Here is a 14,838-nt window from a genome sequence, read left to right as displayed (position 1 = left end):
TTATGACACATGGCAGTTGCAAGGCATGTGAGCCATCGAAATGAATAACTGATCTAAGACCCTACACTTGGCATATGAGCTCAAGTTATCACAACAGAAAACAGTTATACAAAAGGACAAAAGAGAAATCTAATAAGTAAATCATTTACTAACAAGAAATTAGTAAGCAATTCACTTTTCAACAAATTAATAATCTAATCATCTACAACTACATCATTTGATTTGTAAATTTAGTTTAAAAATTGATCTCCCAGCACTACCCCTTAATTTATAGTAGCTTTCCGTTAAGACATGACAAAATCATGCACAACCTCATGCAACGACATGAACACACAACATAGATTCAATGTTCGGGTTGAGCATTAACTGGTAGAGCAGTCAAAAAGGGCCATGTTTGGGATAAGAAACAATATCATTGTATTTTGTTTTATTTTCTAAGCTATCAACTATATAATTTGGTAAGCTTCTTCTAAAATTTTATCATGTAATATGGTTACGTAATGAACTTATTTGGTACAATGCATTTTATCTAGATTTTTAATTAAAATAAATAAATTATTATTATATTTATAATTCTTAACGGGGGAAAAGGTTTGTGTCGATCTGTTAAGAAATCGGGATATGTCCAACATGACCTGTTTGCGAGGTCTAACTTTCCAGCATCTACCTTGGGGGAAAAAAATGAAACAACATCAACCAGCGATGAATTGCTTACGGTAATGTCAGTTCATTCGATAATTCTGACACATATTTGACAAGCACGAATGTGAAGATACAAAAATAATGAAACAATCTAAAGGCTATTACTTCTTCTTCCCTGCTTTTCCCTCCTTCCTTCTTATGATTTCATCAGCATATTTGACACCCTTACCTTTGTATGGTTCCGGGGGTCTCCATTTCCTGATCGAAGCAGCAAACTGACCGATAGCACTCTTGTCATATCCGCTAACAACGATTCTGGTGTTTTCTTCAACCTTCACTTGTATGCCATCAGGAATATCCATCCTAACTGGATGGGAGAACCCAAGACTTAGTACCAAGATCTTTCCTTCTAAAGTAGCTCGATAACCGACACCTACCAGTTGCAGCCTCTTCTCAAATCCTTTTGACACTCCTACCACCATGTTGTCCGTAAGTGTCCTAAGGAAATTATTCAAAGAAGCACATAAGGGATAGTAGAAAGAGACTATAAAACTTTTCGTAAATCTCATTTAAGTAAATTATTCGAAGAGGCATGTAAAGGGTCAGTAGGACGAGAGTCCCTAACTTTTCGTAAATCTAAAGCGCAACTTGCATGTGCCCTGCTTACTTGGCCAAGCACCAAAATTTAGATTGTACATATAAGCTTTTGAAACATCAAATAACTTGTATCGAATTGAATGCAACGACCATACTTATAAGAAACATACACTTTAAATACCAATGTTATAGCTTTTCCTTCATAAGAAACAACATGATACTTGGACTCCAAGAGATCACCAGAAAACCATAATTGAAGGAACAAACCATGAAGATGAGAAGACTGATTTTTTACTCAAAATAGATGGCTGAAGGATGAAAGAAATGTACCTGAACAGCCCGTGCATCTGATTTGCCCTTCTAGTCTCTACTGCCTTTCTGACCCTTAGAGTCCCAGAATCCTCCTTCTGAACGAGCACTTCTCGCGGGTAAGTTAGTGAAAGCTGCCCCAATGGTCCCTTTACTGCCAAAGCCTGACCTTCCAATGTGATTGTCACATTGGATGGCACTTCAATTGGCTGCTTTCCAATTCGTGATTCCTTGCACTCTATCGTCTTCTTCAAAAACCCAACACGAGGTACACTACAAACAGTGAATCCCTTTCTCTCGCCCAAGAAAGCCGACCGCAAATTGCTGAAAAATGGCAGAAAACGCAGTTCACCAAATCAGAAATAAACCACCCTAATTCATGAATTTACCATTAAGAACTCAGGTAAAAAACAGTCCGATACTAGCTAGTCAATGTAATGGAAAGTGCAAAAAGTAATTTCTTATGTTCCATTGGGTTTCTGAAATTCATAAAAGTTTCGACCTTTTCCAAACACTGGGGAACAAAGGAACGGAAGCTTCAAAACATAAGAACACAAACTAATCATTAGTTTCTTAAGTTCCACTGGGTTTCAGAAAAATTCACGAATACAGTTCAAGTTTGGACATTTTCCAAAATTTGAAACCCGAGAACAATGTAAAGGAAACTTCAAAAACATAACAACGCAGTCTAACATTAATTTCTTATGTTGAATCCGGTTCAAGTTCAGACCTTTCCCCAAATTGGAGACCTGAGATACCACCACTGGCCTCAGCTGAGGCAAAAGCACTAAAATATGGAGCCTTGAGCATTAAAACCACATAAAAATTATATTCACTCCCCACAATGGTATTCTCTGCTTCTCTTGCTCCATGTTTGCATTGGATTTGTTAATTGCATTTTAATTTTCCTACCTTTCGACGTGTGGGTATGGTGGGGGAGTGGCTGGCCATGAAATCGAAACGGCAGCAATTGAAATGTGAAATTAAGGTAAGGTTACAGGCTACTGTCTTCTACCTCCAGATTAAATTCTACATGCTTAAAACAGTTTTCTATTTAATAGAATAAACTAACCGGAAATAATCAAATCCGAAATGCTCACAACCCATAATTTAATCTTCTTGAAAAATGCTTCAAATTGTCAGAAAGATTCAAACTTTACAAATCATTACCAGTAATTTTGACCCCAAAAGGGAAGGAACAGAAAGCAAATGCTTGAATTAGTGAGCAGAACAGTAAAAATTAAAACTAAATTGCGAAGTTACCTGGTTTGGAAAGGTGAGGAAGTGAGTGAGGAAGCCATTGTTTTCAAGAGCTTGAGAGCATCAGCTGCTAACCTTTTTGTCCTCTGCTTCTCTGCACGATGAAGAGAAACGGACGGATCTTTTGTTATCCAGTTCCCACATCCCACCCGCTTGCTACAATGACAAAACTACCCTTTCAACTTGGGTTCTCCCAAGCCCAACTCGTAAGGTCCATGTAAGAGCCCAAAAGATTAAAACTTTTTCAAATACACGGCATTTCATGCGAAGGGATCCCCATTTTATTAAAAAAAATGGATTAGTTGTGAGATCCACTCAACATCAAATTTAACATATAAACAGTTTATTTTGAAAGTCTCTATTCATTATATAATCCTTGCAAAAATTTAATTCAATTCGAAATCATTTGTTTATTTAATTGCACGGTGAAATTTTAATGTTTTCTTATAACAAAATCTTCATCAATTTCTTTGAACACAATTAGATGTCTCTAATATTTTCGATTTGGCAAATATTTTGTAAGGATGATCTATGTGGTCCAATTTGAAAAATAAACAATTTAGGTCGTTAAAGTTCGATGACGTGTGAATCTTCCCACAGCTAAATTCCATTTTTTAAAATGAAAAAAAAGGGAAATCCACTTCTCTAAAGGCCTCTTTCAAATACAATACCCTTTAGAGGTTGTACACCAAAACCTTAACCCTCAATATTTTCTAGACAATTTCATACATTGGCAAAATGACTAAAAAGTCCAAACCTTTCTATACTTTTCTTAGAAAATAAAGGAAAAGACGTTGCAAGTGGACCTTAATATACTTTTATTACATTGTGCGATTCTTGTTTTTCATAAAGGTAGAAAATTATGCTCACCGTCTGACGCACATCCAAACTCAATTATTCAGCGACCACAAACTCCTCCTTCCTTCAGCAGTGGACGTGTAAATTTTCACTTCTGTGAAGTTGAACTGAAATTTCTCTGGGAATCAGTAGTTTGTAGGTGAAATTTACCAACTTTCTATGGTTTTTCAGTTCATCAACGAGTTCTCTCAACTGGGTAGTCCACTGATCAAGCGATAAAGCTTTCCTTTTTAATCTTTATCCAAAGTTTGCTGAATATGCCATGTGTTTTCATGCCTTGAATGCCATTTTTATTGACTATACGGAGCTTTCGGGACATGGGTTTTAGAAAAGTTTGAGATTTTACTGTGAGGAGTTACTGCAGTGGGGGAAAAAAATGAGGGTTGCTGTAGTTTTGCCACTGCAATTTCTGATATGGGTTTTCCTCACTGGCTGTTTTTACTGCCAGAGGCCTTCAGTGGTGAATGTTGGAGCAATTTTTACATTCAACTCGGTTATTGGTAGAGTTGCAAAGACAGCCATGGAAGCTGCTCTATCTGATATTAATGCAGATTCAAGAATACTCAGTGGGACGGAGCTGAAGTTGCATATGGAGGATGCAAATTCTAGTGTGTTCTTGGGATCCGTTGAAGGTACTTAAATGATCTGTATTCTTATTTTTGTAGATGACTATCATTACTTGTTACAGTTTAGAGCTGTTGTGGTTGTTCTTTTCTTGGGTCAACTTTGAGTTTTAGCAACTTTATGGTGCTTTCGGACTAGGGACTTTCAAATTTGTTAGGAATGTACAACAAAAATTAGATAGAGGTATTCGAAAACAACTAGATGCAATACATTTGTCAGAACTTTCAAATGATTCCTTGAAAGGTGTCATTCGAAAATCGTTTGTTTAGTGTCCTTGAAGTGTTTTAGTAGTAGTTTTGTAGTGCTTGAGTAGTTCATTGCTAGTGTTCTTGTAGTACCACTTAATTGAGTCTGGGGTTCCTGTGTCCAAACCGTGTCCGAGGCGTGTCAGCCTGTCAGGGTGTCCGACACACACTTTGGGGTTTCGGAGTGTCCGAGCGACATAGCTAGTGAGTCGTAAGACGATTTATAGGATATTCTCAGGTTGCTAGGACTCCATATTATATGGAAACCTCTCTCCTTTGTTGCAGGTTTGAAGTTCCAAAACACATGTGCAATCAATCGCTAATTTCCACACCTCTGCTCTGACTAGTTGTAGATTTCTTTCACTATTATTAGCCCTTCATTAGCTCATTCCATGTCTTTCATATTCATTTTCAATGGCACTACGTCTCATTGTAAAGTTAATTCCCTTTTAATATCTCCACATGCTGCGCTTCTTATCCTCGCTTGGGATGTTGGATATTGAACTTTGCTCAGAGTTGCAAACTATCTAACCCACTTTTCTTAATGGCTCATTTTTTGGGAGCAGCTTTTCAGGTGCTTGACAAAAGTATAGTAGCCATAATTGGACCACAGTCCTCTTCAATAGCTCATATGATCTCTGAAATTGCTAATGGTCTCCAAGTACCTCTTATCTCATATGCTGCCACTGATCCTACTCTCTCTGCTCTCCAATTCCCATTCTTTCTCCGAACCACACAAAGCGATGCTCACCAAATGGCTGCTATGGCTGGTTTAATTAATTTTTATGGGTGGAAGGAGGTTATTGCTGTCTTTGTGGATGATGATTATGGGAGGAATGCAATATCTTCTTTACATGATGAACTTGACAAAATAATGTCAAGGATTTCTTATAAGTTGGCGTTGCCTGTTGATTTTAATCTAAGTGACATTGCTGATTTGCTCAATAAATCCAAATTGCTTGGCCCTCGTGTCTATATTGTTCATGTGGATCCTGATCCCAGGTTGAGAATCTTTACTGTCGCCAAAGAACTTCATATGATGACAAGCAATTATGTGTGGTTTGCAACAGATTGGCTTTCTTCTACAGTAGATTCATTCGCTCCAATGAATCGTACTTCACTCGCTGTCCTTCAAGGTGTAGTTACTCTTCGTAAGCATATCCCAGAGTCAAGGCAAAAGCGTGCATTTATGACTAGGTGGAAAAAAATGCAGCAAGACGGTTTAGCAATATCCGAGTTAAATGTCTATGGACTTTATGCTTATGACACAGTTTGGGCTGTTGCACAATCGATTGAAAATTATATAAATGAATACAGAAATATCTCATTCTCTGTCATTGATAAATTACATGTCATGAAACCATCTCAAATTCAGCTAGGCAAGCTTAAAGTCTTTGATGGTGGATCTCTTCTTCGTGAGAAGCTATTGGAGACAAAAATGAGTGGTTTAACTGGTCACATTGAATTTGATCATGAAAGAAGCCGTGCTATTGGGACTTATGATATCATTAATATTGATCAGATGACAATTCATACGGTTGGGTTTTGGACTAATTATTCAGGTTTATCAGTTTCTCCCCCAGAAACTCATAAAAGGAGAAGAAGTAGCTATTCTCCACTGGATCAGAAGCTTGGCAATATCACGTGGCCAGGTGGAAATACAGAAAGACCACGCGGTTGGGAGATTGCAGATAATGAAAAACCGTTGAGAATTGGAGTTCCAAAAAGAGTGAGCTTTGTTGAATTTGTTACAGAACTGAACAACAGCCATAAAATCGAAGGATACTGTATTGATGTGTTCAATGAAGCACGGAAGTTAATCCCATATGATGTTCCTCACAGATTTGAACCTTTTGGTGATGGTCAGTCCAATCCCAGTTATAATGAGCTTGTGAAGATGGTTGCAGAAAAGGTAAGTAAACTTTACACAGTTTTGATTTGGAGTCGAAAAAACACTTAAAATGTGACTGGTTTTTGGGGTGATATTACCTGCCAATGCATGGAAACATGATGTGAATATGAGTCAAAACATGCAGATAGCTCAGAAGAATCTAATGTCAAGTACCGAAAACTTTAAATAGATGATGGCATGACCGCAGTATCTATCTCATCTTCTAATTGAAATTTTGCACCAGGTGTTTGATGCAGCTGTTGGGGACATTGCAATTGTGAAAAACCGTACAGTGATGGTGGATTTTTCTCAGCCCTATGCTACGACCGGGCTAGTGATAGTGGCTCCTATTGACAATTCGAAGTCAAATGCTTGGGTTTTTCTCAAACCATTTTCATTGGAGATGTGGTGTGTCACTGCATCTTTCTTTGTGATAATTGCTGTGGTAATGTGGATTCTTGAGCATCGAGTCAACAAAGATTTTCGGGGTCCCCCTAAGAGGCAGATCGTTACAATGTTTCTGTAAGTTTTCTGTATTTGTAAATGGAGTCCTTTACAATTCTTTTTGAAAATTAATACCTTGAGTACTTTATCATTACTGCAAATGATTATTATTATGTACCTTTAACTTAACCGATCATGTTACACTTAAAGATCCACTTACATTCACAGGAGACTAGGTTCTGACATCAATTAACCCTTTCATATTGCAGGTTCAGCTTCTCAACACTTTTTAAGAAAAACCGTAAGCAAACTTTTCGAATCTGCAATCTAGTATTTCTTAGTAAAATGAATCCCAAAAGTTAGCATGTTCTTCCTAAAGTTCACATCTTTTAGATTACTACGTACTTTTCCAGTTGCATATTGTTTATAAATAGTTTAACAGTATGTAATCATTTCCTCATGAGTTTATGTATTCTTATTGAAAGAACAAAGAAAATTAGCCTGTACTACTCCTGTTCTACCATCCCTTCAAATAGTAAAGTATTTACATTCTTATCAATCACAGAAGAAGATACCGTGAGCCCGCTTGGGCGGATGGTGATGGTGGTATGGCTTTTCCTATTGATGGTGATCACATCAAGCTATACTGCAAGCTTGACTTCAATCCTTACAGTTCAGCAGCTTTCGTCACCCATCACTGGAATTGATAGTTTGATTGCAAGCAATTGGCCTATAGGGTACCAAGTAGGGTCATTTGCTTATGGCTATCTGACTGATGGCCTCTACATTCCTAGGTCAAGACTTGTTCCACTAGGCTCCCCAGAAGAGTATGAAAATGCACTGCGGAAAGGACCGGATGATGGAGGGGTGGCAGCTATTATAGATGAGCTTACTTATGTTGAATTATTTCTTTCAAGTCAAACTGATTTCGGAATTATTGGGCAACCATTTACGAGGAGCGGATGGGGGTTTGTAAGTACCTTTGTCTTTCACATTAGATATTACGTTTCTGATGTTGTTGCACACTTAATCAAACATCTGAATTCTAAAATGATTATTGTCTGTAAGTTTTGGTCACTGAATATTGTGTTATGGCCTTTTTCTTATCTTTATTCACTATATGAATTAGGCTTTTCCAAGAGATTCTCCCCTTGCTATTGACATGTCCACTGCAATCTTGAAACTTTCGGAGAATGGAGCACTTCAGAAGATTCACGAGAAATGGTTCTGCAAGACGGGCTGTCTTAATAAGAATCTGGACTCTGATGAGTCTAACCAACTCTACTTGATCAGCTTCTGGGGTCTATACCTATTATGTGGCAGCGTCACTCTCGCTGCGCTTATAATCTTTCTGCTAAGAGCAGTTCACCAATTTGTGCGCTACAAGAAACAGCACGCAAACCTGCTGTCATCTTCTTTATCCTCAAGCTCATGGAGTTCTCGATGGTCTCAGGTCCTGGTCAACTTTGTTGACTTCATTGACGAGAAGGAAGAAGCTATCAAAAAAATGTTTGCTCAGGGTGACAGTACTCAAGGTCAGGTTAGCTGATAAATGTCTAGATCATGAAAGAACAAGCTTACTTATGTTGGTTTAAGTTGAGAATTCTGATAGTTAACAGAGACTACAGAGTAATTTTATTTGATTTTATCAGTTTTTGAGCATTTACTGTATATATCACTTTCTTCCCCTATTGCTTCATTGAGAAATACTTCTCTTAACATTTGAGTTAATTACAAAATATACCGAGTCTTGACGTCGCTTACAAAATGGGACACAATGCTTTTATTTTTTCACTTTACCCACTGAGGTCGCACTTGGTTCGATGGCAAGTGCCTTCGCCCATGAGCGGTAGGTCTTGGGTTCGAGACTTGGGAGCAGCCTCTCCATAAATGGAGGTAAGGCTAGCCGACATTCACCTCTCCCAGACCCTGCGTAAAGCGGGAGCCTTGTGCACTGGGTACGACCCACTGAAGTAGTAAAGCGTTAATAATTCAAGGCATTTTTGTTCACAACTGCAAAACCTCATGAGCGTATTTTTTAATTAGTTATAAAATTATCTTGGATTATGGATTTTGCTGGCAATTTTGAAATTTTCCATTAGGTTTTGTCAGAAAAATTGTTAAGAGAGATGGGTTTCCATTGTAACAAGATTCATTGGTCAAGGAGGAATAATGGAAACATGCATTATCCTGAATTCTGATCTCCTTTGTTGTTGATGATGCTGTGGTGTGATGCGTTTATTGTATCTGTTATTGGCAGTGATTTCTGCTTTGCACATGGCTAGATATTCCCAGCCAATAAAAAGTGAAAAGTGTTTATATGCACGGCGTACTACACGCGATTTACATATTTTAAATGTATTTATATGCATGAATTGTTTCAATAACCCTTTTTATGACAAAAAAGAAAGTCAAATATTTGGACTAAATGAATAATATTAGATCATGCTAGAAGAAACTCCTCATAAACCAATTAAAGCAATTGAACTCACATTATAAAATTGTTCTTTCAATTTCCATCTACATTAAAAATAGAAAGAAAAAAAATATTTAATAAACAACTAATTAAATCACATTATTGCTAACTTATTGTGAGGTTAAGCTCATCCCCTCCCACTTAGTGTAGATAATATCGTTTGTTAAAAAAAAAAAAACACAATCATTTGACAACTAATTGAATCACATTATTATGCGTGTGCAAAAAACCTTTTTTAGAATCGGCATTATACACTTCTTAAGTGTCTAAAAATAAAGAAAATATATTCAATAAACAAATAATTGAATCACATTATTGTGCGCGTGCGAAATACTTTTTTTATTACCAGTGGTACGCGCCTCTTAAGATGTTTTGAACGTGTTTAAAAATAGAGAAAATAATATTTAATAAACAACTAATTGAATCATATTATTGCTATCTCATTGTGAGGCTAAGCCCACCCCCTCCCATTAGAGTAGATAATATCATTTGTTAAAAAAAAAACAAAAACAAAAAAAATAATTATTTGACAACTAATTGAATCACATTATTATACACATGCGAAAAACTTTTTTTTATAACCGGTACTACGCGCTTCTTAAGATGTTTTGAACGTGTTTAAAAATAGAGAAAATAATATTTAATAAATAACTGATTTAATCACATTATTGCTAGCCTATTGTGAGATACTAATTATTAAAAAAAATTAAAATAAAAAAAACACTGTACAAAAAAATAATTATTAAAAAACAATGTTTATATGACAGAAATTGTAACATCCCACATCGCCCAGAGGAGTGATCCTTAAATGTATATTCTCATCCCTACCTAGCACGAGACCTTTTGGGAGCTCACTGGCTTCGGGTTCCGGAACTCTGAAGTTAAGCGAGAAGGAGGTCAGGTCACTCCCAGGATGGGTGACCCACTGGGAAGTTGGTTGTGAGTTCCCAAAAACAAAACCGTGAGGGAATGGTAAGCCGAAAGAGGACAATATCGTGCTACGGTGGTGGAGCGGGCTCGGGATGTGACAATTTGGTATCAGAGCCTAATCCTGGTCGTGGTGTGCCGACGAGGACGTCGGGCCCCTAAGGGGGGTGGATTGTAACATCCCACATTGCCCAGGGGAGTGATCCTTAAATTATATTTTCATCCCTACCTAGCACAAGGCCTTTTGGGAGCTCACTGGCTTCGGGTTCCGTAGAAACTCCGATGTTAAGCGAGAAGGAGGTCAGAGCACTCACAAGATGGGTGACCCACTGGGAAGTTGCTCGTGAGTTCCCAAAAACAAAACCGTGAGGGAATGGTAAGCCCAAAGCGGACAATATAGTGCTACGGTGGTGGAGCGAGCCCGGGATGTGGTGGACCCCGGGTCGGGATGTGACAGAAATACCCTTACGTTATTTGATGCATTATTTTGGGCTACTTTTTGAACATTTTTGTTTAGGGGGTTATTTTTGGTAACCTCGTGACCTCAAAAGGGACTGCTGGCTTTATATATAAAGATATTACAAATGATACTATTTATGACAAATGTGAAAAGTTACATCTTAATAATATATTAGTTGAACAGTGTGAATCGTGTTCTTACACATCAGGTCGTGTGTTTGTACGAATTCAAATAGTGTAATATGTCGTGTTTGAAATTGACAATTCAGTATTCTATAAGGCTTATGTTTAGCTATGCCCCTGGAATTCCATTTTGATCCCACTTTGCTCCATGTAACTCAAAAGTCACAACTTTATTCCTTAAAACTCAAAATTCGTTTCTCTTCTACCTGAAACTTATAGGTCGCTTCGGAAACATATGTGGGACCCAACACCCAATAAGACCATGCAACATGTGCAGTAAATTTGATTATAAATCTCTATTATACGTTAATATTCAACAATTAATGAATATTAAGTTGAAAAGAAATTGAAAAGATGAAAAAAAAAATTGATTAGCCTAGCTCACCAAATCAAACCAACAAAGAAATTAATAGATCTAAAGCAATGTAGAGCGAATTTTGAGTTTTATAGACATGACTTTCAAGTTCTAAAGGGCAAAATAGAATCAAAATCGAGTTTCAGATGACATAGTGTAGCGAACTTTGAGTTTCAAGGAGTAAAATAACAATTTTTGAGTTACATAGAGTAAAGTGAGATTAAAATAGAGGAGAACATAGCTAAAAATAAGCCGTTCTATAATTAAAGATCAACCTAAGAATAGCTTTGGTTGGTGCAGATATGGCAAATATGCTTTGCATATATACACGCATTGTATCACTTTGCATAGTTAAGAAGTTACCGATCAACTTCCCATTTACTGGAGTTGGATGATTTTGTCTGGTTTCAGGTGTCCTAGTACAAATGTATCGTTCATTTCCTTCTGTTTCCAGCCATAAAAGAACACTAAAGTAGCCTTGAAATGGTAAAAGACTAAAGAGTAAAGAGGCCTACACATGTAGAGAAGTGTTAATATATTTTTTACATGAAAAAAATAAAATAAAAAGGTTAACACAATTTCTCAACCCATTGGCAGATTTTTTATTTATTCATTTTTTAATGATTTTGTCAAGTTACTCAGCAATAATTTAGGTATGCAGAAGTGGGTTCCTGAATAAATAAAAAAAAGGTAATCAATCATTGTTTGGTGTGTCTAGAATGAAGAAACATGATAAGAAGGTCCTTCTCGTCTCCCCATTTGTGACCTAATTCATACTTCAGGAGTCCCATGATAGGGTGCCCCTATTAGTATAGTAAAATGTCTAGGCTGCCTAGCCTATGTAAAGAATCTCCTTTTGGCCTTAGAAAATATTTACAAACGAACAACGACTTACTTATAGAGGCAGATTGTCTGCTCTCTTGTTTGTATGTTATTTTCATCTCTTTCTATTTTGTACAGTCATGGTTAAGTCATGTTAATATTTTATATTAATTTTTTTTATAAGAATAATAAGATCAAAAATAATAAAAATATAAAATATTAACATGATTTAATCGTGATCACAATAAAAAAGAATGTGAATGACACCTAAACAGAAGGGCAGCCAAGCCTCCCTTACTTACACCTTTAAAAAGTTATTCAACATTCTGATTTGATAAACCACGCGTGAATTATTAAAGCAATGAAAGAGGTGGGTAATTTGAGGTGATGTTATTCTCCCTTGTGGAGAAAGGAACAGGAATTGCTTGGATTAGTGTGAGATATTTTGTACTTTTGTTCCAGTTGAGGTGACAAATGTGCAGCCAACCCCCATCCAAATCCACAGAAAATGTGACCAAAGTGTTGTGTGAACAAAAACCCAAAAATTAAGATAAGTATTTTGTAAAAGGAACATGTGCTACACTTTGGCTTCTTTTTGTTGGAAGATTGTCTGGAAACAAGACTGATTATTCACCTTAATTAATCATGCTTTGATTAAGGTTTTGTCATAATTCATTTTTAACCAGGCTCTTAAAATTTGACAACTCTGTGTGTGTATACATAGTTCTCCTCAAGCTCATGGTTCAAAAAAATTGTAATAATTTATCGTTGGATTTTAATCTAGTTACGTATTATGAGATTCTTTTGTTCGGTGTTATATATATTATATAAACTCATGGTCCAATTATTATTTTTTTTAATTTTATTAAGGTGTAACTGAGATATTTTTTGTTTCTATTCAATATTCTATGTGCTGTCATTGTATAAAAGAATCTAATTTACTAATTAGCGAAGATGGCTGCATCAAGTCGTAAATTTTCAAGTCTAACATGTAGACATATAAAAATAAAAGAAGGCGTAAAACACGTGTGGTCATTTGGGCTTCACACACGGAACAACCTGTTCGGATATCATGAAGAAATTTAAGGTTTCATCATAAAACCAATTGGTAATATAGAGAGTAGCTCAACTTACTTATAAGCCTACACAAAGTTTTTCCTCCCATTAATATGCGATTCATTCTCAAGACAAAACTAGACCAATGACATATAATGCATCCACCCTCTTGCATCAAGTTTTGAATCCTAATCCCATGTAACTACGTCATTTAGATAAAGTAATGTGCTCATTCCCTTACACCAAATTATGAATCCCCTCCATTGTTAATACCTTCATCTAGCAACCCTTTAATATGTTTTATAAGAATAATCCTAGGTAGATTAAATTTGTAAACAAAATTTACAAACTAAATGATATATCATTAATTAAAAATAAGCACGTTAATATTCATGCCAAATTAGAGGTCCTACTTCCCATGCGAATGAAGGACAATAATTAAGTTTACCAAATTCCATGGAAATGACAAGATTCTTATTTTAATGGCAATTGGTATGGACAATGGCTCCCCCAATAATTGAAAGCACAAAATGGCATGCCTTGAATTGCTATTTCTATTTTCCTCTTTCTCAACAACCAACAATTTGAGTAGGGGTGTGATATCAACCCACCTCATTTTACTTCTCACACATATTTTTAATTTTCGATCGTCGGATCGGATGAATTAAAGAAGATCAACGAACATAAATAATCAAAGGGTGTGTGAAAAGTAAAATAAGGTGTGTGAATAGCACACCTCTTTAAGTATTCATCAAGGCAGAGCCAACCACATGTTAAAAATTGAGGATGAGAGGCATTACATTTTGAGACAATACATTTCTTTAATTTGAAGCATTACATTATGGGACATGGCTAAGGTTATGATCAAATAGCCTATACAGAGTACATGGTTTAAATTTTAGACATCCGATATACAAACTTGATCGTTTGATTTGATTTAATGGTCATCAATGACTCAATTTAAGCAGCTAAATCAAATTCAACAGTCACATGTATCAGAACTGAGCGTCTATATCCAAAACAAAGGGCACATAATCCGCCCCAATTTTGAAAGAGGTACTTCACCATCATGAAAAATAAGTATGAACGTGGCTGTGTGAACTGTTGTCACGGAATTTGACAGCTTCATTTTGGACCCCATACCCAATCTCTTTCATTTTCCATCTGTGCTTTTGCTGGGCCGCCATACAACATTAAATTGGCAGTATTAAATTATTAATTGCCCCCCATGACATAGATGTTTATGGTATTAATTATCACTAAGAAAGCTAAAATAAAAAGGTTTATTATATTAACATCTCATAAATTGTTGAATAAACCTTACATATTTAATACATTTCATATTTGTTTTTTCATTTAAAAATTATCTTAATACACTTTACATATTCTTTTCTCGTCAGTAATTAAAGTTTGACTCTAGCTTTTCTTTTCTCGTCTTTTTTTTAGTCAACATCAGGACTTGGAACTGTTCTTGAAATGTCACCATTAGCACCTATTCTTCTTTTCTCATCATCCTATTGAAAATTTGACATTCGATGCAAAATCTCATTGATTAGGAACAGGTTGTGGCAAAATAGTGAAATGCCATACTCCATGGTAGGCTCTAATCTCTTCTCTAAGATTCCATCCCAATGTGAAACTGAAATAAATATATATTATAGTGGGATTTTGCTTCCTTGTTGGAATAATT

At 36.1% G+C, this 14,838-nt stretch overlaps 2 protein-coding genes across 2 annotated transcripts; one reads left to right on the top strand and one right to left on the bottom strand.

Annotated features, from left to right (window-relative positions):
* Positions 1–682: 682 nt before the first annotated feature.
* LOC103404812 (large ribosomal subunit protein uL6c-like) lies at positions 683–2,944 on the bottom strand. The gene is made up of 3 exons (XM_008343778.4): positions 2,812–2,944; positions 1,570–1,872; positions 683–1,140 (listed from the first exon to the last, which is right to left on the bottom strand). The coding sequence occupies exons 1-3, from the start codon at positions 2,847–2,849 to the stop codon at positions 804–806; spliced, it is 678 nt and encodes a 225-aa protein (XP_008342000.3). The 5' UTR covers positions 2,850–2,944; the 3' UTR covers positions 683–803.
* A 673-nt stretch (positions 2,945–3,617) lies between these two features.
* LOC103404811 (glutamate receptor 3.7-like) lies at positions 3,618–8,589 on the top strand. The gene is made up of 6 exons (XM_008343777.4): positions 3,618–4,298; positions 5,102–6,447; positions 6,671–6,948; positions 7,140–7,171; positions 7,436–7,842; positions 8,000–8,589. Exons 1-6 carry the CDS (start codon positions 4,043–4,045, stop codon positions 8,417–8,419), a joined length of 2,739 nt encoding a protein of 912 aa, XP_008341999.3. The 5' UTR covers positions 3,618–4,042; the 3' UTR covers positions 8,420–8,589.
* Positions 8,590–14,838: the final 6,249 nt, after the last annotated feature.

Source organism: Malus domestica, chromosome 17 (genome assembly GCF_042453785.1).
Source record: "Malus domestica chromosome 17, GDT2T_hap1".
NCBI classification, from domain to species: domain Eukaryota; kingdom Viridiplantae; phylum Streptophyta; class Magnoliopsida; order Rosales; family Rosaceae; genus Malus; species Malus domestica.
Note: the sequence above shows the minus strand (reverse complement) of the source record. Positions and strands in the feature narration are given on the sequence as shown.

Bases quoted from the DNA above. Each gene is read 5' to 3' on its own strand.
- LOC103404812 (XM_008343778.4), bottom strand. From the start codon at position 2,849: ATGGCTTCCTCACTCACTTCCTCACCTTTCCAAACCAG. The intron at 1,873-2,811 runs GTAACTTCGCAA...GCCATTTTTCAG, and splicing joins TCCTCACCTTTCCAAACCAG to CAATTTGCGGTCGGCTTTCT. The intron at 1,141-1,569 runs GTACATTTCTTT...TAATTTCCTTAG, and splicing joins CAGATGCACGGGCTGTTCAG to GACACTTACGGACAACATGG.
- LOC103404811 (XM_008343777.4), top strand. From the start codon at position 4,043: ATGAGGGTTGCTGTAGTTTTGCCACTGCAATTTCTGATATGGGTTTTC. The intron at 4,299-5,101 runs GTACTTAAATGA...TTTTGGGAGCAG, and splicing joins GTTCTTGGGATCCGTTGAAG to CTTTTCAGGTGCTTGACAAA. The intron at 6,448-6,670 runs GTAAGTAAACTT...ATTTTGCACCAG, and splicing joins TGAAGATGGTTGCAGAAAAG to GTGTTTGATGCAGCTGTTGG.